This window comes from Mizuhopecten yessoensis, unplaced genomic scaffold, assembly GCF_002113885.1.
Source record: "Mizuhopecten yessoensis strain PY_sf001 unplaced genomic scaffold, ASM211388v2 scaffold716209, whole genome shotgun sequence".
NCBI lineage: Eukaryota > Metazoa > Mollusca > Bivalvia > Pectinida > Pectinidae > Mizuhopecten > Mizuhopecten yessoensis.
The window spans coordinates 231,066-255,133 of record NW_018480002.1 but is presented as its reverse complement, the minus strand read 5'-3'; the positions used below and the strand labels follow the sequence as shown (position 1 = coordinate 255,133).

Here is a 24,068-nt window from a genome sequence, read left to right as displayed (position 1 = left end):
TAGATGAAATCTAGCTTCGAAGGATGAACATCTTCCATATTGGGTTTAGAACAATTTACTTGACTGAAAAATATCAGTTGTGGAATCATCACGTCATTATGGTAGTATTGCATGGCAAATAACTATGCAATTTATTTTTCTTTTTGACAATTCTTTACAGAGTTTTGCCCCTTTACTAAACCAACAAGCTGTGATTTCAAAATGAAGGTTCCATTGAGTTTCTTTGGTTAGATAAACAATCGGGTGTAGTAAGACTGTCAAGCATTTAGCAGTATTATTCTGATATTAACTTTTTTTCCCTGGGAGTCAGGCACACATATATATGCCATGGACAAGCATGATATTTTCAGGTTAGCCTTTGAGTAACAGTTCCAGTTTGTTATTGATTAATTATCAATGAAATAATGTTAATACATAATATCTGGTGATTGGAAGTTAACATCTATATATATAGTGTTATCCCAATGTAGTACAGTAATGCGAAGTCCATGGTAGTATGAACCGCAGTTCACTTCACTATTATGGTAATATGAACCGCCCCAGAGTGAATGATAATTTCACCATTATAGTTATATGAACAACCCCATGGTGAAATGAAGGCTCCCGTAAAAAAAAACTTACAAAGTTTTTTTCGGTTCATTTCACCGTGTTTCACAATACCATGCCACCCCTGTAGCTAGTGTCCCTATGCAAACTTTCTGAATTCAAACCTGATGCTGTCGAAGAGAATAAGGAATATTGTTACGCATGTTCAACGACAAGACAGTAAAGACAGTTTACACTACAGTTATACACTAGAGTGAGAATGATGCTAACTTCCATTATACTGCAGCAGATATCTTACCATCCGGCGCCTGTGACCTACTTTTAAAAAGTAAATAGAAAAGTGGTTAGGACTTAAAAAAGAAAAAAACTATTTGTCAAGAATCTTATAAATACATATTTTTAACAATTCATAATCAATGAAAATCACAGCTTGATAACATTAAACAGAGAGATGTTATGTACATGGAAGGCGGTCAACATATTTTTTTTTTATGTGCAACGAAAAGATAATTAACTGTAATTCACAACCACAAAAATGTCCTATATATCCACTGTTTCCTTAGAAAGCTTACCTTTCCCTATTATATATTGGGAAATATTTGTAGATTTCTTCCTCTCCGTCTTGTGTATCACCTTCCTGAAAGGAAAAATGACTCACTTGTCTTTTCATGCTCTTAATTACAAATTTCCTTGTTTTTAATTCTACTCCAATCATGAATTTTCATCCTTTAAGAAGGATATCATTCCCAAAGACCTGACACAGTTTACCAACACCAGAAATTGTCTCCCCTGATGTGACAATGAATTGACAGAAATAGTCTCCCCTTTCTGCCATTTATCTTCTCTACATGAACATACCAGTGAACTTTTCAAAATTTCCATGGAAAGAATTTATGAACAATTTTTTTTATTACATAGAGTTGTTCAATAATATTCTAGTGATTTTATTTTTTGACATTTTTTTTATTTTCAGTTAGCATTTTCAGCAAAACACAAAGAGTGATGAAGCTTGAGTATTGATAATTTGTGATAATAGGAAGGGAATAACATTCAAATAAAAATATCTTTATTAAATTTGATCATGTGGTACATTCCAGCTCACTGTAGTTTCATGGTTTTGAACAGAATATATATAATGAAAAAGAAATAAGATCCTGTCAGAGCTAAGTTTAAAAATCCTTCCATTTCCCCCAATGGTCGAACACTATATTTAGTGCAATAAATTGAGGTCTGAGACCATGTAATTGGTAACTCGTGTGTCTAATAGAGTAGTCTCCCTTGGTACAACACCCAGCTTAAAGTGTACCGTAGAACAGCCACTCTCACTGCGTCTGGAATTCTGTTTGGCCAATCGTTTCTTCTTCTTATGAAGAGGTTTAGACTCTATTATCATCTCCTCTAATTCATATGTAGGATCACAGTTTAAATGGTCTTTCTGAAAAAACAAGATGTCATTTTCTTTTAAATGTCAGTTTTCAAATAATATTACGTATAAGAAATAGGTAACTCTGCACAAGATTATGTTGATATGTGTATTTTGGTTCCAATAATTATAAGAACAATACTTCTTGCTTTGTTTGTAATACCAAATAAGTATTTTTTTCACTGAATGATCTAAGGTACCCATAATTGGATAATATATTAAAAGAAGTTAAGTCACAAAGATTCACTTTCAACTAGTGTAAGCCTTATCTGAAAGGTTACAAAACGTTATACTTCAGTATTTTCCACAAGTTACATCAAAATTGCCTAATTTGAGGAAAATCACAAAGTACTTAAATGTTTGAATATAAAGCCGTTTTTAGTACAGTGTATAATTTTTTCATAAGTGTAGCAAATATAACTCTGATCTAATTAACAATGTGCATTTGTGTAGGAGTTATCTCCCTTGCATGAGTCTTGATCATGGTTGATTAGTTATTTATCAAGTTTTTCAATGTATGTACACATATAATGTATTCTTCTTTTATACCTGTCAGCCTGTCTGATTGATTTCCTGTTCATAAGTTCTTAATGTTTGAAGTTCTATAGACTTTGCTAATTTTGGAACTCTTTTGTTAAAAGATTTGGTAAGGTCTTACACACCAGGTATTGCCTTAAGGTAATAGGATTGTGTCACCATTTCTCAGTAGAATTTCTTCACATTTTGTAGTTATATTGCTTTGAATTAAAGAAAATGTCCTACCACAAAAATTAAAGGCTGTCAGAATTTTAAGGATTTTAAAAAGAAATTTATGTAAAAAGGAGTGAATTTAAAAAAAAAAATGAAAGACACAATATTTTACAAAATAATGTCAATAACAATGATACTGACATAGATTAGTATTGCATTAATGTATATCAATTTAATAAATGCTGAAATTGTGTAACATTAATTATCTATAAACGATTAAAAATTGACATTTTATGATAAAACCATATACACATAGTAATTTGCATGTATGAGTTATCGTTCTTGAAAAACTTCACAGTAGTGAAATAGGCAGCCGGTTTCCTGAAGTACAGAAAAATGGACACATGTGATTCATTGATAAAAAACAACTGCATTAATGCCTGGATTGCTTTGAAATACTTTAATATTGAGAGAACACATTGTTCTGTCAATAACAAACATACAATATTCATCAGTTTAATATTAAACATTAAAATGTGCGGAAATTGTGATACTGTCTCCCTACATTGGATTTTCAACTAGGGATGTACTTCCTATTTCCGTTTATCAATACACTCCTATGACCTTAAACCAACTAGTTAGAACAATAAAGTACAAAAAAAATTGTGGAATGCTGCATTGATATCAATGTGTCCTACTTGTATTAATTAGCCAAAGTGTAAATCTTATAACAACGAGAGACAGATACATACGGAAGGCACAAAAGAGGGCTTGATTTCGCGGGACATCACTTTGGAGAAATCCACATCACATACATAGGAGTGCTTCTTCAACATCTCCAAACTGGAAACTCTTTTGTTGGGGTCAAGGTACAGTAACTGCAAAAGACCAAAAAACTTTCCTTATAACTCCAATCAATCCTTAAACAACAAAACTGACAGGTTTTAGAGTCAAGCTGAATTAAGACATGGTCCAGGTGCAATATACTGGAAACGTACTTATTTTAGTGGACTCGGATTTTGTGTGCATTGTAACAGTTAGAATTATATCCACAATATTTGCAAAAGAAAACAATTAAATAATATATAGGAACATCAATTGGTCCAATCATAATTTAGCACAATATTTAATGTGTGAAAAGCGCTAAAATAAGGCTACGTATGAGTGCTAAGACATGTACATTCACATTATGACACAAAGAATTAAAATAACACTTGGTTAGGGCAATGACGGGAATATTTGTATGATATCTTGTTAGAATTGGCCTCCTGCTTGAATTAAAAAAAGACTGGATTATGATTTTGTATGCATGCAACTATACAGGAACCATGAGAGCATTATTCTTAAAGTTAAGTTAAGGGTGAAGGTGTCTCAACCCATCAGAGAGCAAGTATCCATCTCCGAATGTCATTTGGTTAACCCTTTCACCCCTACGTTACTTCAGTAGACTCTGCCATGCATTTATATGGATGTGTCCATTATGGTCTATAGCGGTGAAAGGGTTAACAATTTAAAATAACATTTGGGCAAGGTCAGAGTAACACTTGCAAAAAGGTATGTCAAAATTGGCCTGATGAAAATTGAGTAAGAATTAATTATCAGCAAATCAGAGGTCAGGGGGTTGGGAGCATCTTGGCTTTCACAATTCAACCTGAACAATAACAGCTGGTCACAAATATAATTATTTGCACCAATTATTGTTAACACTCAATCTACTCCAACAAGGGAGGCAACACCTTTTTTCATATCCCCCTATTGGGCCTTGCTGCCACTCAGTACCCCAAAAGAGCCATATATCCTTTACTTAAACAATATTATAAGGGTCCCATTATAAGACAAATTCATCTCGAACTAAAGTCCTCTGATCTATTATTGAAAAACGGTCTTATATTGATGATAACCTTATTATGATAACAAATCATTAAACTAGGCAATGTAAAAAGTGGTGACCTCAATTTTAGTTCGGAAATATTTGAGACTTGATCTTTGACCTTCAACCTAAACTGCTTCAAAGCTCTTCATTTTATGTCAATGTGGACTCAAAGAAGTTTGGATGCTATTACATGCATTGAAGAAGTAGTTTTTAAGGTTTTCCCTATTTTGCCAATGGGTATGCATGATCCTCTATCTCATGAGAGCCAAAACATTTCTACATTGTATAAAATTTTATCCTCAGGGATTCTTTAAAGAGTATCAAATCTTATCAAAATCCCTTCAGCTGTTCCAGACTAAATAGTGGAACACTGATTGAGAAACAATGTCCCACAGCATAAGCTTACTTGACCTTTAGCCAGAGCAGATAAAAATCTTAATCCATTTGGGAGACAAACAGAGGAGACCGAAAATTCGAAAAACAAGCACCGAGCCACCAATATACATTATTTGTGGTTTGGAACATAAATGGCAGACCTGAAACATTATAAGTTATATAAACTTAACCTTGACCAAAAAAATCATGATACAAGGGCTCCTGGCCCAATTTTGCCATTGCTCTATAAAGGTAGATTGAGGATGGGTCATAACAGAAGGCTCCCTACAACCCATGAATTAAAAGACATGGTCAAAATTGTATCATTGTCAATTGTAGTTTTCATTGTGAAGAAATGACGGGTGAACAATACCTCATTGTGAAGAAATGACAGGTGAATAATACCTATCTTGGCACCTACCTTCCTTCCTACTTACTCAGTTAATGGTGGTTCTGTTTTAGTGATAATTTGGTTTGTTTTGTGTTTTTCGTCCGGGCTATTATCAGCTTTGGTCATTTAAGGACGTGCCAGGTTTTGGTGGTGGAGGAAAGCTTAAGTACTGGACAAAAAAACACCAACCTACGGCCAGTATCTGGAGAGTACCTCACATCGGCTTTGAACCTGCGACCCAGTAGTGGAGGGCTCGCGTTCGTAGATAGTCATGCAGACGCCTTAACCACTCGGCCACTGTGAGCCCATTAGTGGTTATATTTTAATAGGCAACACACTGTCACACTCTGTGATTTGCACTCACTGATAATTTTGTCTTCCTTGGAATCTCTCATCCTTTAGGTGCATGCAATTTCTAAAGAGTAAAATACCCATTTTCTGTTCTGGCTGAGATTGGAGCACACAATTTGTTTCTCATTGGGCAACCCTTTGTTAACACTTTAATTACTTTAAATACTCAACTTCCCTCTCTAATCGTGCTTAAGGTACAATTTATGTAACGGATCAATAGTTAGTTCTGTGAGTGTATGAACATTACCAAGTCTTAAGGCACAGAATCCCAGGGCTCAGTGTTGCACCTCCAACAAAAGAAGAGCTCCAATTTGTAAGGCGTTTTTTTTTCTAACTTGGAGTTGTTTGAAAATTTACTTTAAAATGTTATGAACAAAACAAATATCATACATATGTATCATATTTTCCATTTTCATAAAAACACCTCTGAGTGCCACAGGGGTCTATATGATGATCGATTCAGAATTCATTATTCAAAGATTTCTGTAATATTTAGGGTCCAGTTATCACAGGTTTCATAACTGCTGATCTAGGAAGAGTGATGTCCACTGCTGCAACTTTTTAGTTAGCCCAGTCCTACAACTGTCAACTCTGCCTGTAGAAACAGTCCCAGATATTCAGTTAGCTCAGTCCTTGACTGTCAACTCTACCTGTACAAACAGTCCCAGATATTCAGTTAGCCCAGTCCTACAACTGTCAACTCTACCTGTAGAAACAGTCCCAGATTTTCAGTTAGCCCAGTCCTACAACTGTCAACTCTACCTGTAGAAACAGCCCCAGATATTCAGTTAGCCCAGTCCTACAACTGTCAACTCTACCTGTAGAAACAGTCCCCGATTTTCAGCTAGCCCAGTCCTATAACTGTCAATTCTGCCTGTAGAAAGAGTCCCAGATATTCAGTTAGCCCAGTCCTACAACGGTCAACTCTTCCTGTAGAAACAGTCCCAGATATTCAGTAAGCCTAGTCCTATAACTGTCAACTCTTCCTATAGAAACAGCCCCAGATATTCAGTTAGCCCAGTCCTACAACGGTCAACTCTTCCTGTAGAAACAGTCCCAGATTTTCAGTTAGCCCAGTCATATAACTGTCAACTCTACCTGTAGAAACAGTCCCCCATTTTCAGTTAGCCCAGTCCTATAACTGTCAATTCTACCTGTAGAAAGACTCCCAGATATTCAGTTAGCCCAGTCCTATAACTGTCAACTCTACCTGTAGAAACAGTCCAAGATTTTCAGTTAGCCCAGTCCTACAACTGTCAACTCTGCCTGTAGAAACAGTCCCAGATATTCAGTTAGCCTAGTCCTATAACTGTCAACTCTTCCTATAGAAACAGTCCCAGGACTGTCAACTCTACCTGTACAAACAGTCCCAGATATTCAGTTAGCCCAGTCCTACAACTGTCAACTCTACCTGTAGAAACAGCCCCAGATATTCAGTTAGCCCAGTCCTACAACGGTCAACTCTTCCTGTAGAAACAGTCCCAGATTTTCAGTTAGCCCAGTCATATAACTGTCAACTCTACCTGTAGAAACAGTCCAAGATTTTCAGTTAGCCCAGTCCTACAACTGTCAACTCTACCTGTAGAAACAGCCCCAGATATTCAGTTAGCCCAGTCCTACAACTGTCAACTCTGCCTGTAGAAACAGTCCCAGATTTTCAGCTAGCCTAGTCCTATAACTGTCAATTCTACCTGTAGAAACAGTCCCAGATTTTCAGCTAGCCTAGTCCTATAACTGTCAATTCTACCTGTAGAAAGACTCCCAGATATTCAGTTAGCCCAGTCCTATAACTGTCAACTCTACCTGTAGAAACAGTCCCAGATTTTCAGCTAGCCCAGTCCTATAACTGTCAATTCTACCTGTAGAAAGAGTCCCAGATATTCAGTTAGCCCAGTCCTATAACTGTCAACTCTTCCTGTAGAAACAGTCCCAGATTTTCAGTTAGCCCAGTCCTATAACTGTCAACTCTACCTGTAGAAACAGTCCCAGATTTTCAGTTAGCCCAATCCTACAACTGTCAACTCTACCTGTAGAAACAGTCCAAGATTTTCAGTTAGCCCAGTCCTACAACTGTCAACTCTACCCGTAGAAACAGTCCCAGATTTTCAGTTAGCCCAGTCCTATAACTGTCAACTCTTCCTGTAGAAACAGTCCCAGATTTTCAGTTAGCCCAATCCTACAACTGTCAACTCTACCTGTAGAAACAGTCCCAGATTTTCAGTTACCCCAGTCCCATAACTGTCAACTCTACCTACAGAAATAGACGCATCCACTTCTGAAGGTCTATAGTTAACCCGGTTCCATTAATTCCAACTTATCATTAATTCATTCACCCCTGAAGACACATTTGAACCCTTCCAATTCAAAAGTTGGAATAGTTCATTATGAAATTTCAGGGGTGAATGATGTAAGAGGCATATCCATTGCGGGAGATCAGGTAAGCCATTTATCCAATACTGAAAATCTACCTAAAATCAGGAAAAACCTGACCAGACTTCAATGTTGCAATATAAAATCAATATGTGTTATTCCTGTCTCCGGGTTTTTTTTCTACCTGATTTTTTCCATTTCTTTCGATGTAAACAATGACATGGCATGGAGTTGTCAGGTACATCGAGCCAATTACTGTGCTGTGCATGTGGCAACACAGATGTGAAACCTATTGATTTCCTTAGAATTTTCAATAAATTATTTCTCCAATGTCATCATCAAACTGACTTTGTCATACATAACATTTGAAACTTCATAAATAAATCTGTCATTGAAAATGCAATCTAACCAAAAGGAAATAAAATTTTAAACACACTTTTTTATTTTTAACTAAAACTTGTATCGTATTGCATTCTTAAATGATTAATAGGCTATATGAGATAACGTATTCCCTGGATGTCAATGAACAAATTTTGATTGTTTTACTGGTACATTATAATGTTAGCCTCCACCACTGATCAATTTTCCCAGTCAATACCTCAGGGGTCTATTCCTTTGAATTGGGCAAACTGTTTTAAATAATACATAAATCCTGCTTTCAATAACGTCGGCAATCATATACAGACCATATTAATATGAATGTTTTTCAGTTATTTTGTTCTTGTCCAAAAGAAGGCAAAGAAAAGCAAATTAGAAATGTCTTGTGCACAGTTGATGCAATAGAAACATAGCGTAATTAAATTTTTAAATGACAACATTGGTATGTTTGCCTTTCTTGTCCGACGTACTACCCAATCAGGTATGTTAATTCCCCACACAGATATGTAAACCCCACATAGATAAGTGTATTTCCAACACAGATAAGTGTATTTCCCACACAGGTATGTAAACCCCACATAGATAAGTGTATTTCCAACATAATTATGTAACCACCACTAAGATAAGTTTATTTACCACATGAATTTGTAAAACCTGCATATAATATATATATATTTCCCATAGAGATATGAGTTTTTTCCACAACAATGTTTCCCCACACATTTACAAATGAATATGTATTTCCCATGCAGATATATAATAAAGTTCCCACACAGATATGTTAATGCCCCATATGTATTCCCATACAGATATATAATATATTTCCCACACAGATATGTCAATTCCCCATACGTATTCTGATGCAGATATAATTAATTTCCCCCACAGGTATGTTAATTCCCCATATGTATTCCAATGCAGATATATAATAAAGATCCCAAATAGATATGTAAATACCAAATACGTATTCCGATGCAGATATATATTAAAGTTCACACACAGATATGTTAATGCCCCATACGTATTCCCATGAAGATATATAATAAAGTTCCCACACAGAGATGTTAATTCCCCATACATATTCCCATGCTGATATATAATATAGTTCCCACACAGAGATGTTAATTCCCCATACGTTTTCCCATGCAGATATATAGTAAAGTTCCCACACAGATATGTTAATTCCACATACGTATTCCGATGCAGATACATAATATAGTTCCCACACAGATATGTCAATTCCCCATACGTATTCTGATGCAGATATAATTAAGTTCGCCCACAGATATGTTAATACCCCATACGTATTCCCATGAAGATATATAATAAAGTTCCCACATAGATATGTTAATACCCCATACGTATTCCCATGCGGATATATAATAAAGTTCCCACATAGATATGTTAATACCCCATACGTATTCCCATGCAAATATATAATAAAGTTCCCACACAGATATTTTAATTCCCCATATGTATTCCAATGCAGATATATAATAAAGTTCCCACATAGATATGTTAATTCCCCATTTGTATTCCCATGCAGATAAATAATAGAGTTCCCACCCAGATATGTTAATTCCCATACGTATTCCCATGAAGATATATAATAAAGTTCCCATACAGATATGTTAATTCCGCATACGTATTACGATGCAGATATATAATAAAGTTCCCATATATGTGTATTGCCCACACAGATCTGTGTATTTCTCTCACAGATCTGTGTATTCCCTACCGAGATATGTGTATTTCCGACACAGATCTGCGTATTTCCCACACAGATATGTCAATTCCCCATACGTATTCCCATGCAAATATATAATATAGTTCACACACAGATATGTTAATTCCCCATACGTATTCCGATGCAGATATAATTAAGTTCCCCCACAGATATGTTAATTCCCCATACGTATTCCCATGCAGATATATAATAAAGTTCCCATATATGTGTATTGCCCACACAGATCTGTGTATTTCTCACACAGATCTGTGTATTCCCTACCGAGATATGTGTATTTCCGACACAGATCTGCGTATTTCCCACACAGATACGTGTATTTCCCACACAGATATGTGAACATACCCTTGCTGCTCAGCACCACCTGTCTAGAGTGGAGTTTATGTTTTGGGTTGGGTAATTCTGTGCTGTAACATTCAAATGATTTAGAAATATAAATGAGTCAATGGAAATAGGAACCCATAATAAACAGAACACCTATACAACTCCCAGTTCACACACTCACTTTCACCCTTACCCAGGTACAGAGGGGGATCAAGAGGTAACAACTGCTGGACTAAGGGTGTCCCAATACTCACCTGTTTGTTTAAGTTGAATGTATGTCTGTCATTCCTTATCAATTTCCTCGAGATTAGATGGGGCGACATACAAAATTTGGTAAAAAAAAAACTACCTGTTTGAGTATATCCTTGAGGCCATCAGTCCAAATTGAGTTGAAGTGAATTTTGAAACCGGTGAACATCTGTTTGACTTCATGTATAGAGGTACTGTTGTGAATCTCATACGGCCGCTACAAATACAGATCTCAAATTCATCAGAAAATAGTAAAAGTATTTCTAACAAAGACCTCTAATAAATTCATGAATCACTGCGCTCATATTTATCAGATTTCTACCAATTAATCCACTTGAAATTAATTAGCCTCTAAAAGGTTATAGGGCTAAAATTCATTACAGATTTCTATAGAATATTGAATTCATCCCTCTCTTAAAAGTATATAATATAGGGCCTGAATTTCATCACACTTTTCAACAAAATACTCTTACCTATTAATTTATCATTGATTTCTACATAAGGCTTCATTCGAATTCAATTGGTTTTCCTGCATGAATTACTCAAGCCAAATTAATTAATTAATTGCATTTAACAATCTGAATCCCAGGCCCTCTAATATAGGTTAATACCTTGATGTGTGCTTTTTCAAATTCTATTACTGTTCTTTGGGTTTTTTAAAAACTTAATAAGAGGTCATTCCCACACATTTCAAAGTATATCTACATGCTAGACATTGTTATACTCATTCTAGCTTAAGATTTTTTTTTTTATAGATTTTTAAGGACTTACCCTTCCTTTTAGCATTTCATAGGCACAGATACCAAGCGACCACCAGTCCACAGCAAAACTGTATCCTGTACACTCGTCCATTGCACACGCAAACACCTCGGGAGCTGACAACAAAAACAGTGGCATAAAAATCATTCCTTTTCCATATATTTGAAATATTTCTGGCCATTCATGATCATTACTGGGAAAAAAATGTCAATTTTTTTAAAAGTGGTGAGAATGTAAAATAAATATATAATTTTCAATGGGCTTTCAAATTTAGTATCAAATATATTTCACATGTACTTATATTCAAGACTAGCTGTTAAAAACACCATTTTAAATTATTATTAGTCTTGATAAAATTAACATGCTTTATCATCTAAATTATATCATTAATTATCTTAATTTTTAAATATATGAAATTTTCCTTGATATTGCTTAACTTTTTCTATTTATGAAACATTTAAGTTTGTTGAAACATATTTTAATGTATTTTCTTGATTTTAAGAAATATATATACCAATACATACAAACATGGAACAAATGTAATAAATATTAATGTCTTAAAAATATTTTCATCAAATCAAACTATTTGTTTCTCTTCAAATTCACTGTTGATAAAACAAATTAAACAACCCAATTGATTCCTAATCGTAGGGAAACAATATGTTTAAAACTATACCTGATCACTGTTTTGTTTAAACCTGCCAAGTGCCAGGTAATACTCCATATAACAACACACCTGAGACTGACCGCTCGTTAATTGCTGGTCAGTCTAAACACAGGTGTCTGTACTCATTGTTCATCAATTCAGGTGTCAGGACATAGACCAAACCAATCAGAGGTGTCATATCAGTTTGGCTCACCTGTGACCTTGTAACTAATGCTACAGGTGTCATCATGCAGATACTGAGGAGAGATGGTCAACCACTGGTAAATCTCTCGGGTATAAGAGGGGCTTGACCAATATACAGGTATCATAGAAACATCTGACAGGCAAAAAGTGAAGACCACATAATCTTTGTGTATTGTAGACTATTAAAACAGTTCTTGGAAACATCATACAGATTTGGGCTACCCCTGTATAGAACTAACTGGATTCATAATATCCTGTGTATTATACACAGTTAAAGAAGAAGCTGACACATCTACAGCTGGACCTCTAAGAAGCCAGGGGTGGATAAACCTATAGTTAATACAGATTAAAAGCCTCAACCCAATCATCATGGCCACAAGATATGCCTTGTTTGGATCCAGCTACGTTGCACGACTTGGACAATTCTGCAACCACGATTTACACTTGAACGGGACTTGCAGATTCTTTGGAAAAGGTGGGATGCGTTCAGAACGGATTCCAGGCCATTTATTACAGGAGCTCCTAGACTTTAAAGCAGATGTGGTGTTCATTCATTTAGGAGGAAATGACATTTCCAAGACATCGGAGCCACAGGAGATATTTGATCGCCTCAGTGCCTTGGTAGACCACCTGACACTCTCTGGGGTGAGACACGTTTTTGTCGCGGAAATCATCACCAGAGGACAGTTTGATAAGTGTCCCGGACTAACCAGACTGAATTTCGACGTCCAACGTTTGAAGATTAACCACTTGCTACAGAGGAAACTGGATGACCACTACGTACGTTTGTATGACCAACTGAGATTTCCTGTAGATTACAACAACGACAGGGTACATATCGGCGGATCCGGAGGTATAAGGAAGTATCAGCTCCGCATAGAAGAAGTTCTCAGCAAGTGTTCGTGATTATCCGACTCGTGAACACGGTCAGTGTTAAACTAAAAGGGTTGTATCTATGACTTTGACTATTGTCAACCAGAGCTTTAGTTAATACTTCAGCTGCTATGAGGAAGTATCAACTCCACGTACAAGAATTACGTTCTCAGCTATAGTGTTCGGATACCATGACTTGTTACACAATTGGACTTAATTACAATGGAAAGTGTTGCATGCATGTCATATGACTTATTTCATCGCCAACTAAGTTTTACTATTGTGAAGTAGTATCAACTTAACTCTGCACACACAAGAAGTTCACGAAGTGTTCGGGTAACTTGTTGCATATATGACTTAATTTATTTATCGCCAACTGAGCTTTATCATTATGAGGAAGTATCTGCATGAACACTGCATACAAGAAGTTCTCGAAGTGTTCAGATATACCTGCAGACTGTCTAACAGTTGGACTTAAAACGCAAAGCATTGTATATGACTTACCTTATAATTGTCAACCAAGCTTTACTATTATGAGAAAATATCAACACCAAATACAAGAAGTTTGCAGCAGGTACGAGTTCTGATAGCTAACTTTTTACTAGTGTTGCATGGTGCTACATAAACTGCAGGGAAAGTGTTGACAAGCAGAGCTTAATAATTTCTACAACAACCAGACTGAAGTTTACTAAGGATGTATGTGAAGTGTGCAACGAACACTGTGCTAATATTAGTGTCTTATATTTATATATAGTGTTATATAAAGAGAATGAACAGATATAATGTATACTCAATCAGACAGAATATATACCTATATGCATTATAATGTGTTATCTGGGCCCGTATTCATGAAACCGTTCTCATCCCCATGTACGCATGGATTTTGTGCTCAAGTCTAATTTCTTGTCCCATTTATAAATTAATAAGAAAATCTTATTATTTTGTCAATCATCTGGAAAAAGTTTGAAGAGACTTAATGCCAAATATACAGTTTTCAATGTTTATACATTTGACTTTTTGACTTTTGACATGATTTAAGTGGGATACAAGAAAGTTGGTTTGAGCGCAAAATCCACGCTTGGGCATGAAAACGGTTTCATGAATACAGGCCCCGAGCTCTAGCTCTTAAACAGTTAAATACGAAAATACATTGTCCTTACTGTAGTGCCATATTTTCTTATATTTTATTCTATTTGGAATATCTGTAAATGTATTTATTTATTTATTGGACAAAACAGCTAATAATTTAACTTACATTTATGGGACATTGTGTTTTTTGTGGTGACAATTGAAATGGTTTTATGTCCATACATTGAATCACATATATGCATACTCCCACTGACATTGACGATCTGTATTTAACTATAAGGCAATTGATCGAGTGCGTTGACACTTGATTGATCAATGTATTTATAATTCATATTTTAGCCACCAGCTGTACTGCAGGGACAAATTTGTTTGTTTATTAAATTTAACAGACAGTCCATGCCATTTTAAATTTGTGCACAAATGGATTATGCATCATGGAATTGTCAGAATGGGGTATTTTTATTTTTTAATTTATTTGACAAAGTGACATAAACATTCAAAGTTTATAGTTGAAAATAACTGAATTTGTGCTGGAAAAGCTATAATTTCCCCTCAGATCCTTGCATGTAAATCTGAGCCTTTCAAAAAATTCAGTTGATTTATTTATGCTGACAGTTATTGTACTAGTGTTGCATGATATTTCAGTCAATGTTCTGCAAGTACAATTGCATAACATTTAATCAATTTTAAATGAATATCGCATGTTCGTGAACATGCATGTTGATGGTGTATTTTTTTTATGCAATTTTACAACTTTATGATTGGTCGATCCATTACAGTGAGTGCATGTATTTATCCTATTAATAATATTTTATCTAATAAATTATTTTAAAGCCTTATTCAGTGTTTCCAAGTTGTTTCTTACAGATTATTATGAGAAGAAAAAGACAGCATTATACGGACTTAAAGTTGTTATGCTTGCAAGAAAATAACTGTTTAATCTTTCTTCCCGTGAAATATATATATAAATACTGTATACTGTATCAAATGACCAACACTGTTCTTTTTATCGAATTTTATTGAAAAATGGAAAAGTATAGCGAACAACAGGGGCATACAATTTCATATTTAGACTTTATATATAAGCCTGCAAGTTGATTTGAAAAGTTCTACCAGCCTATAGCTAACCTATATGTTCATAGTAAATGTTAAAAAATTTCACTTAAATTGCTCTAAAATAACACTGCTAGCCCTTAAGTGCCATGCAGTCTAGTGGGATCGTACACCACTGCAGCAATCAGTGTCGAATAAAATTTCAAATAAATTAGAGCCATTAAGGGCTATAACTCTGTAAATAGGGGCATGAAACCTGATATCAGTTTGCTACAACCCTTCATTTGTAGACGTATATATGCACATGCATCAAAACTGATTTAGGTGAAATGCGATAATTAATCTTGACGAAGTGACATTTTTTTTATGGCAGACAGAAGGTCATCGAGTGATAGTTAAGCCAAATTAGTCCCCAGCTGTTAGTACAGTGAGAGACCAATAAATTTAAAGTACAAATGTATATGACTTCAATGGTATGTGATACAAGGTATGGTAACTTGTTATAATGCTGATTGTTTTGAGTGTTTTTATATCCGCTTCACTACGGAGTAGATGGATTATCCAGCAGACGAAAAAAAGAAACAAAGAGGCCGGTCCATGCATGGGCCTAAAAGGTCATCTGATCATGACTACAAATACTGAGCAGGGAGAATGGTAACTTTTCAACTTTCTATGAAATAATCTAAGAATTTGTTTTCCATGATGGTAGTTTTGTTCAACAATGGGTAACTATTTGTAAGTAAAGCTATCAGAAAGCATTTAAACCTAAATCTGAATAGATTTCTCCTTTTAAGGCCCGTCCTGCTGTCAACGGTGGTTAAACCTGCCTCATTTATATAAGAAATGATTGTTTCTAAATGATGTTTCATACTGAAATTGTTGTAATCTACTTTTGGCATTAACGAGTAGTGTTTAAAAGCAGGATTTTAGGTAATTTCCTTTCTCGGGACGCCGCCCCTCTATCCCCCAGGGGTCGAACCAGCCTCATTTATTCAAGAAAACATTGTCCTCCTTCCCTTCTCCCCCCACCCCACCCCCTAATGATATTTCGGACCATATGTGATTGCAATATTCATTTAGGCATTAAGGAGGAATAGCATTATAAAGCAAATTTTAGCTAATTTCCACTTTTGTGACCCCGAAACATCCCCACCAATTTTTAGCTCAATGGCACCAGTGGAACTGGAGAAGAAGTTTAAAAAGTGTTTTTCAAGATGGTGGCCATCTTAGATTTTAGACCATCCCGAAAAATGACAACACTTGGTCAGGACCATCTCAGGATTATTTCAGGCAAATTTGATCTGAATCCCACTGGTGGAAGTTGAGAAGAAGTTTAAAATGTGTTTTTAAGGTGGCGGTCATGGTGGCCATCTTGGATTTTGGAGCGGCCCGAAAAATAACAACACTTGGTCAGGACCATCTCAGGATCATTTCAGGCAAGTTTCAGCTCAATCCCACTGGTGGAACTTGAGAAGAAGTTTAAAACGGCGGACGGCGACGGATGAAGCACAATGACTATATATAGCTAGGTCATCCTGACCCTTTGGGTCAGATGACCTAAAAATGAATAGAAAGGATAAAGTATGAAGCGAAGGGATTGAAAGGGATGAAAAGAAAATGAGAAGGAGCGCTGTCTATCTTACTTGTTCTATTTGTGTTTCTATAATTTTTGAGAGATAGCTCCTGGAACTCGTTATAACTCGTTATAATGCCTTATATATGTAACTGTACCATATAAGGAGTATAATACTGTCATATGTTGTACCATAGGTAGTGATACATATTTGCATATTGAATTAGGAGTGTTGTCCAATCAAAATATGCATATAGAAATCATTATTAGATGTATAACTGTCTGATTAACATATCCAAACCAGAACTGTTTTAACTGAAGGCTTGCTATATATCACCAATATGATATATGTGCTCTCAGTGAAAATCATTGTAGCCCTAATTTTCTTGAAGGATTAACAGACGGAAAATGATGTAAAGAGACTCTTGTGATAATCATTATACCATATAAGGAGAATTGTGCATTAATCCATACCCATATAAGGAGTGGTGCCAGACATGGACGTGGCTAGCTGTCCGTCACTCAGGACTGTGGCGATGTTGAAATCTGTTATATGGACATGACCTGTGGGAAAAAAAATCATCATCATTAAAAGCATTAGATTTAATATAAAGTTTTTTCTAACTTGCTCAGGTGGGGATATGAACTCCACCTTCATTTGATGAATTCTTATACATATTTGTATAAAATTTTGAAATTTTAAAAATAAAAAAAATAAACATGATCAACATTTTCTTAAAGTTATGATCAATAGAGTTTTCAAAGTTTGAGGTTGAGACAGAAAATTAACAACACCATGCATATATACTCACAGACAAGCTATGAACAAAAGGTCACACAATTAACACATATACAGGGACGGTCTCAGGGAGATGCGTCGCATACAAGGACTTTGATCTCAAGGTGACTTTAGTAAGGATGGACTTAGATTTCATGGTGACACTACATTATATCTCGAGGTTAAGTACAAAAACACATTTATGCATGTGAAGAAATAATCTCAAGGTGATAATAAACAGAACATATTGTGAGATATAGGGGGTAGAATTGCTACAGCACTATATAATAAATACCAAGTTTATGACCGAGGAAAGGCAGTAAATGACAGTCGAGGTTGGAAAAGCCATACAACTTACCCAGTGAATATATATACTGTAACTACACTGGAAGAAGATGCATGGTGCTTCAATTCTGTTACATTTCGTTTAAAATATATGATAAAAACCAGGAGGTAAGACATGATATACCAGTAGCTATATATGTGAACCTGTGAATCAAAGAAGCTAGCTATATAGGCTAAAATGAATTAGACTTTTAGGCTAGCTAGCCCCTCCCTACTTTTGGTCTGTGTTTTTTTCACAAGGGGTGGGGGCTTATTTGCGGTCAAATACGGTACTTGCTAACGTTTTAAAATTTCCTTGGGGGGTATTACGTGTGCTCAGAATTAAAAGCTTAAATCAAATGTGAGTTTATAATGCACACCCTAGGGAAAAAATAACACTTAAATGGCATCTTTTAATTGAGCTGTTTAATGAACTCATCAGGTCCTATGAAAATAGGAACAGTTTAGCAAATTCATTGGTTGAAAATTTAGCTCCCTCCAAATTAGGGAGAGTGGGTAAAGGATGACATATCGCCAGTAAATTACAATGTGATCTAAGGGAGTCAAATATACTTTAAGAATCATATAAAATGTTGTATTTCTGTAGACTTTTGGGAATAAATAACATTGAAAACTCAAATCCACAAATATAGGTCATGTACTGACAGCAGTCTGGTATAACGTGCTGTGGAGATTGTACTCGCAGCAGTCTGGTATAATGTGCTCAGTGGAGATGACCAATTTTGACCGTATAATAAAAAAAAATGTCATGATACTAGACAATAATTTGCAATTCGTGTTCCAATTACTGGTATTACAAAGAGTGCTAAGGATCTCCATCAATTTCATATTGATGGGCTCACCACATAATCGTCCATATAATACAAGCGTATGATTGATTTGAGGCGTTTATGAGCTATCGACCGGTCTTGTGTTAATTTCCAATCTACGGGCTTGTGACATGGGTAAAGAACTTGGTGATTTCCTGTGTTAGCCTTGCCTCATTTAACACCTCGCTGTCTACAGATTTCTCTGGTTTTAGCCGTATGGTACTTATAAGCTACCAGGTTCAAAAAATCATTCAAGGGTTCACAAGTCAATAATAATTTCCAATATATCCTGATTTTTTCAGAATGATCAGTTGTAGATCGTACACGTTTTGCATGATCACCTTTGAATTTTCCCTATAGTAAAACCAGTTTTAATGATGTCTTTACAACAATTTTGGTATGACTTACCCACAGCTATCTATTGTTTGTATTCCAAGCTATCAAAAAATTTTGATCCCATAACTCCTCTTAGGAATGTTACTGTAACCCTGCCCAACCACAAGATTCAAAATTCAAAATTTGGAAGCAATTAACTAGGTCAATACAATGACAGTTAATTTTGATTGTGTAAGAAGATATACAGGAATTTGCAACAAGATTATGGATGTATGGAAGAAAACCAAAAACCAATACACTTTTAAAGCACATTGATTTGGAGGTATATGTAATGATATAAATGAAGGCTCAGTAAATGACTAATTTATCCACTTCTTACAATGGTCTGGATTATAAAAGTCTGATGGTTGTGAAAATAAATGGGTTTTTTTCTTTTTATTCTTCACTAAAACTGTTCTGTTGAATTCAACTGGCTTTTGCACCTTAATTACAATAAAATTTCCGTGGGACAATTTAAGGCCATGCAGTATGTCAGGGTTACTTTAAAGGCAACTGACATAAAATAGCAGGTTTGTTATTAATTTTGAAGCATTATAAAAACATTACCGGATGTCTACATGAATTCAGGTGTCAATCAAATCAGGTTTTATGATGTGGATATAAGGTTTCAATGTATAAAATTTCTCAGGAAATATCATGGGTTTTTTTAATAACAGTTCTTTTCATTATTTAAACACCCTGAATGTAACACAACCGCATCAAGTGATAGTTTCCATCCTGATCAATATGATGACATGAACATTATCTTCATAACCTTGTTCGATTTTTGCTTTTATTCTGAAATCAAACTCCCAGAAATATAACCAAGCAATTCCTATCAAAAGGTATAAAATATCATCGATTTCTTTTTCAGGCACAAATAAAATTTTACATCAAATTACTTTTATTCCATGAACATTGCTTGAAATAAACATTAATATGCTTTGCACAAGTCTGTATTATCATTTGGTCGCCATGGCTACCATGGAGTTATCGGAACAACAAATTCATTAAGATGAATTACTTAACTTTGATAAAAGTTTGCTCAACCTTAAGAGTATGTGATGAAAGTGGAGAAAAGTGGGGAAATTGGCAATTTCAGTAAGTCCCACTTGGTCTATATGGATCAAATTGACAATTTTGGTTTTTGAATTGAAAAGTAAATGACACCCATAATGTACTGTGACTGCAGGAATTCAGATACTGGGTAAAGAGTGAAAGATAATTACCTACGGCAGTGTTGTGTTTCTCACAGGCATCACCGTAAACGGGGAAAATACCTCATGATACCAAAAGTGAAATAAAAGCTCAAGCTTCTGAACTGCCCCCAGTTGTGAAATAAAGTTTGTTTGTTTTTGTCAATTAAGGACATGCCAGGTTTGATGGCGGAGGAAAACTGGAGTTCCCGGAGAAAAATCACCGACCTGAGGCCAGTACCTTTTAACTGCTTTAATTCACGTAGGCTTCGAATACCCATGATCAAGCAGTTGAGGGCTATAGTGATCCAGACAGTCAGACGCCTCAACCACTTGGCCACCATGGTGAAATAAATCAGGGTACCCATACTATGAACTGAGAACTGCCATACNCTTTGGCCGAAACATGTCAGCACGTAGGATGTAAATCAAACATTACTTTGTACCGGACTCAGTGGTGTTGTTGCCCATCATTTCTTTTTTCATTAATATGATACATTCGTAGTATTGTCCTGTGCTTTGAGTAAAAGGCTAATGTGGGTAAGAGTGGAGGCAGCCATATTGCTCTCTGGTACATTATATTCACATTGGGCAAGAACCAATATTCAAATGAGTTCACCTAATTAGAGTTACTGTGCTGTAGTTATTCCTTTTGGTTGAGATGGACCCAAATGTGGTGGGCACACCCCAATTGCCGAAGCAGTTCTATAACTTCCCAGCACAGAATGTAAAAGTAGTCCACAGATTGCTGCGCCTCTGGGTTTCTCAGAATCTTGTGGAACCTCTAGGTGATCGAGTGTCCATATCAAATCTGATCAATCCTGGTCAAGAATTAGGACATCTGATTCTGCTTCAGATCACACCCTTCATGAATGACCTCCATGATTGTGCTATCTCCTCAGATGGATTCACATCAGCACGAGAACTTGGGAGCTGGCTCGATCATCAAATGACTACCTCCCCCAGCATGAAAATAGTTTCTTAAAGAAATGTCCAACAAGACAGCAGGAACAAGCATGCTGTAAGTGCCAAATCTCTGGGCAACCCAAGGTCATTATGTGACTTTGCTGGTTGCTGCAGCAGTAAGAGGCCAGCTTTATGTAGTTTTGTTTCCCTTACCCATATAGACTGTCCAGTCAAAACTCCTGACTGTTGACCAAGTTGACAAGGGGAATCCTTAACCTATAGTCCATCCATTACAATTCACTTCTGGACAAACCTTATGACGAGGGTAGATTAACAGTTATGTCCTGTTAAAGTGTCGAAGCACAAGCGGAATGGTGATCTCAACCCCAGTAACTCGCCCACCTAATGAGCCGGCCTGGTCACTCAGGGTACATCAGTAACTGGACCAAGAGTCTGACCAAAACCCATGTCTCTCCCTGATACATTACTTCGATTGCTTTTGCCTTCCAGGTACTGCTGACCTGTACAAAGCTCCTGCAATCTGTAGTGATATGAGAGGTGTCTCCTGTGCAATGTTATCTTGGTTTACCATAACAGGTGTCAAGGGAAAAAACAAAATCTATCAAAACAATCATTCACAGACCCTATCGGGAACACAAAAGGACCCCCTTTTTCTCAAGCTGGTATACAATTATATTCAAACAGAAGTCAAAGGGAGATTAATAATATTATAACGTTTTGTTAGTGCATTAGATATCACTTACACAAACTATTAAGGATCCCTGTCCCACTGCACTGTGTTTTTTCCATAACTACAGTGGCCTCCCTTTGACTTCCGTTTGGATATATTTGTATACAGACACTTCTGTTGACCAGCTAGCTCCATTGGTTAGAGAGATAGAATAGTAATGTGGAGTCCAGTGTTTGATCCCAGTTCTATAGCCCCGTAGAATTTTCCAATCAGAACACTTTTGTTGATTATGTATGTTTATTTCTGATAAAAGTCCTGCACAGTATGGATTTCTTTTCAGAAATGATTTATCAAAGTTTGGTCATTCTGAACATTTTTTCTCCAACATTTAGTTACAGTTTTTTGCAGTGGTTTGGGGATCCTTAGCTATCTTCTGACCAGCGAGTCTCTACAGAAAGGTTGACAGAACAACAAACTAGACCAGATTCAGTGTTATAGACATAGCCTGACTATTGACCAGGTAAATGAAAATTAACTGGTGGACGGCTAATGTGCCACTTTGACCCAGATGATCAAATTAATTAACAAAAGAAAGGGATTTTGAGAAGCACAAACTGAACTAAAGCCATGCATACAGGAGCTAACATAAGTGTTGAACACAAATCTACCTTCTTCATCCAGGAGAATGTTGTCTGGCTTGATGTCCCTGGGGAGAAAAACAGAAAATATCATTCACGTCTAGCATCACAATAATACTTCAAACTCATTTATTTATGTGCGACAATAACGGTCTAGACATTTCAATCTAAACTAAGCTCTATCTGTCATGGCATCGGAGCAGTGGTCAGCATGCAGTAAGTAATGGTCAATGTCAGTACAATGGTCAGCATACAGTAGTAATGGTCAATGTCAGTACAACAATGGTCAGTATACATTAGTAATGGTCAATGTCAGTACAACAATGGTCAGCATACAGTAGTAATGGTCAATGTCAGTACAACAATGGTCAGCATACAGGAAGTAATGGTCAATGTCAGTACAACAATGGTCAGCATACAGTAGTGATGGTCAATGTCAGTACAATGGTCAGCATACAGTAAGTAATGGTCAATGTCAGTACAATGGTCAAAATACAGTAAGTAATGGTCAATGTCAGTACAATGTTCAACATACAGTAAGTAATGGTCAATGTCAGTACAATGGTCAAAATACAGTAAGTAATGGTCAATGTCAGTACAATGGTCAAAATACAGTAAGTAATGGTCAATGTCAGTACAATGGTCAAAATACAGTAAGTAATGGTCAATGTCAGTACAATGGTCAGCATACAGTAAGTTATGGTCAATGTCAGTACAATGGTCAGCATACAGTAAGTATAATGGTCAATGTCAGTACATTCATGTAAAATGGTCAACATTATCAGTACAATGGTCAGCATACAGTAAGTAATGGTAAATGTCAGTACAATGGTCAGCATACAGTAGTGATGGTCAATGTCAGTACAATGGTCAGCATACAGTAGTAATGGTCAATGTCAGTACAACAATGGTCAGCATACAGTAGTAATGGTCAATGTCAGTACAACAATGGTCAGCATACAGTAGTAATGGTCAATGTCAGTACAACAATGGTCAGCATACAGTAGTGCTGGTCAATGTCAGTACAATGGTCAGCATATAGTAGGTAATGGTCAATGTCAGTACAATGGTCAGTATACAGTAAGTAATGGTCAATGTCAGTACAATGGTCAACATACAGTAAGAAATGGTCAATGTCAGTACAATGGTCAACATACAGTAATTAATGGTCAATGTCAGTACAATGGTCAGCATACAGTAGTGATGGTCAATGTCAGTACAATGGTCAACATACAGTAAGAAATGGTCAATGTCATTACAATGGTCAACATACAGTAATTAATGGTCAATTTCAGGACAATGGTCAGCATACAGTAGTGATGGTCAATGTCAGTACAATGGGCAACATACAGTAAGAAATGGTCAATGTCATTACAATGGTCAACATACAGTAATTAATGGTTAATGTCAGTACAATGG

At 35.9% G+C, this 24,068-nt stretch overlaps 1 protein-coding gene across 5 annotated transcripts in view; it reads right to left on the bottom strand.

Annotated features, from left to right (window-relative positions):
• The window catches only part of LOC110442105 (serine/threonine-protein kinase 32B-like), a 116,645-nt gene that overhangs the window by 2,598 nt on the left and 89,979 nt on the right, over nucleotides 1–24,068 (bottom strand). The window contains exons 5-12 of one of the 5 annotated variants that reach the window (XM_021485546.1): nucleotides 22,680–22,717; nucleotides 17,386–17,475; nucleotides 11,486–11,589; nucleotides 10,815–10,931; nucleotides 3,412–3,537; nucleotides 1,853–1,981; nucleotides 1,119–1,183; nucleotides 845–864 (exon numbers count right to left, since the gene is read on the bottom strand). In XM_021485546.1, the coding sequence (XP_021341221.1) occupies nucleotides 845–864; nucleotides 1,119–1,183; nucleotides 1,853–1,981; nucleotides 3,412–3,537; nucleotides 10,815–10,931; nucleotides 11,486–11,589; nucleotides 17,386–17,475; nucleotides 22,680–22,717 (689 nt within the window). Of the gene's footprint in view, nucleotides 1–816; nucleotides 865–1,118; nucleotides 1,184–1,852; nucleotides 1,982–3,411; nucleotides 3,538–10,814; nucleotides 10,932–11,485; nucleotides 11,590–17,385; nucleotides 17,476–22,679; nucleotides 22,718–24,068 lie in introns of all 5 variants that reach the window. The other 4 variants (XM_021485547.1, XM_021485544.1, XM_021485545.1 and 1 more) reach the window with 4 other exon arrangements.